General features: G+C 19.6%; 1 protein-coding gene across 1 annotated transcript; it reads right to left on the reverse strand.

The window, feature by feature from the left end:
- Nucleotides 1-402: 402 nt before the first annotated feature.
- Nucleotides 403-1,251, reverse strand: PmUG01_00044800 (Plasmodium exported protein, unknown function; the record flags this gene model as incomplete). Its single annotated transcript, XM_029003589.1, has 2 exons — nt 403-1,044; nt 1,165-1,251. 2 exons carry the CDS (start codon nt 1,249-1,251, stop codon nt 403-405), a joined length of 729 nt encoding a protein of 242 aa, XP_028858991.1.
- Nucleotides 1,252-2,350: the final 1,099 nt, after the last annotated feature.

The raw sequence follows: 2,350 nt of genomic DNA on the forward strand, positions 1-2,350 counted from the left end.
TATATTATGCCTATACAAAAATATAAAAATAAAACAAATTGTTAAGGTAGCAAATACGATGTGTAACAGTATATAAATAAAATCATATAAATTTCGTCTTTTTATACATTAATTTTAAGGTTCATATATATATTTTTCTAAAAATTTTTGATTAATATAGAAGTATACATATAAACCATAATATTGCTTTAACCTGATGAATTCTTTAAAACACGATGAGAAAAGAAATAAATCTCTTAAATTAACCAATAAAAATAAAAGTGTACATTTATACTGTTGAGGATCAAACTTACAATACAAATGCATGTGGATTTGCCATATTTATGTAATTATATGTATGTTTGTTATTTGGGAATAATATTTAAAAATTTATTGAAACTTATTGTTATAAAAGACTACTTTTTAGTGAGAAGGATATGCCGTATTATGCAATTCACTCTTTATATGTCTTATCTTGCCATATTTTAAAATTTGTCTGTGGATATAAATCATTATTAGAATAACTATAAACACGCATATAGACGATAATAAACATAATCCACCTTGCCACTCTAATGTAGAAATTTTTTCTAAGTCATTATATTTATACAGTAATAAAACAGCTCCTACTATTAAAACTAGTAAATGGTAGATAGTTATAGCACAGATAAAAGATTTGTTTACTTTTATATCATTTTTTAAAAACAAAAAATCAGCATTTGTAAAATGCCTAACTTTATTTTTATAGTATATTTTATCTAACAACCTTTTCTCAAAATGTAAATTTCTTCTACTGTATACCGAAGATTTATTTATCTTAGTATGCCCATATTCTACTGTATTATTTAATGAACATTGATTTGTTCTTTTATTTTTTCCTTTTTCTACTTTTCCATTATTTGAAGCACACATATTTGAGTATTCATCGACAGCTGGCATATCTTTTTTCATCCATGCAATAATTGGACCCTTTTCTTGCTTATAGTTTGCTAGTAATCGACAAGTTATTGTATTTAATGTTTCATCAATATTTTTTCTCCCAGCCAAATATTTATTGAAGGCACTCTAAAAAACAAATATTTATTATTCAAAAGAATATCTAATTTTACGGTGAAACAAGTATTAATAAAAATAAAACTAAAAAAATGTGAATAATAAAAATATCTCTAAATAAAATCATAATACCATATCATGATGAAAATGAAATATACAACTCAATAGGATAAACAAACAAATCCTAATATAATATGGTAACTTAATCGTTTGTTCCATTATACAGATCTTTAAAATTTAAATATAATTAATACCTAAAAAATTAACATTCATATTATATGCTCCTAATGATTAAGGACTTTTTATTTATTTATTATAATTTTTTATATTTTTATATGAACTTAATAAAATGAATATATTCATAATTTTTTTTATAACATTTACGTAGAAAAATTAGATTATATATGAATTATGTTATTTATATTTAAAGAATACATACAAAAAAACTAACCTTAATAAAAATAATACAATTTTAATTTATTCATAAATATATAATTAACTATATTAGAGTAATCGAATAATTTTATTTTTAAGCCATTTCAAAAAAAAAAAAAAAATATGATTTCTCAACATTTCTATATATAGTATTTATGGAGTATATAGAACATAGATAATATAGATATTCTGTTGTACTTTATATTAAGAAAACTATAAATAATTTTAACGATTATTTATTATCAATAATTATTAAATTATTAACATTAAATTATGGGAAAAGTTCTTGTGATGATAAAATATTATAACCACATAATAATATGAATGATGCAGAAAAAATATAACTTCTAAAACTTTTTCTGTCATATGATTTACAGCATTGCATTAATTAAAACATAATAATTGAACTGTTCCATAGCCTATATTATATTTAAAAAAATCAAATATATAGCACACTAACTTGTTTAAGAAAAAATATACATTTATATTGTAAATTGAGAATGTACTTTTACTCTTGTAACACAACTGTTGAATGTTATAATTTTTAATTATCATAATTTATGCATTTATTACTAGATGAATATTTTTAAACCCAATTTTTTTTTTTTTTTTTTTTAAATATATATATATATTGAAGCAATATTAATATAATAAGAAAAAAAATTTGTCATATATCATTAATATGTTGTTTTAAACTTTAATTTCCCTATCTAATAAAAATTATAATTTTATTTTTTTATGTATATAACGTAGTTTATATTCTTCTATATGATAGTAAATTGATATATATAAAATAAATTAACTATTTTTTATACTTATCTGTCTAATTAAACATTACTTTTAAATTCTTATAATTATTCGAAATTAAATAATTAAACAAATA

This window comes from Plasmodium malariae (genome assembly GCF_900090045.1).
Source record: "Plasmodium malariae genome assembly, contig: PmUG01_00_23, whole genome shotgun sequence".
NCBI lineage: Eukaryota > Apicomplexa > Aconoidasida > Haemosporida > Plasmodiidae > Plasmodium > Plasmodium malariae.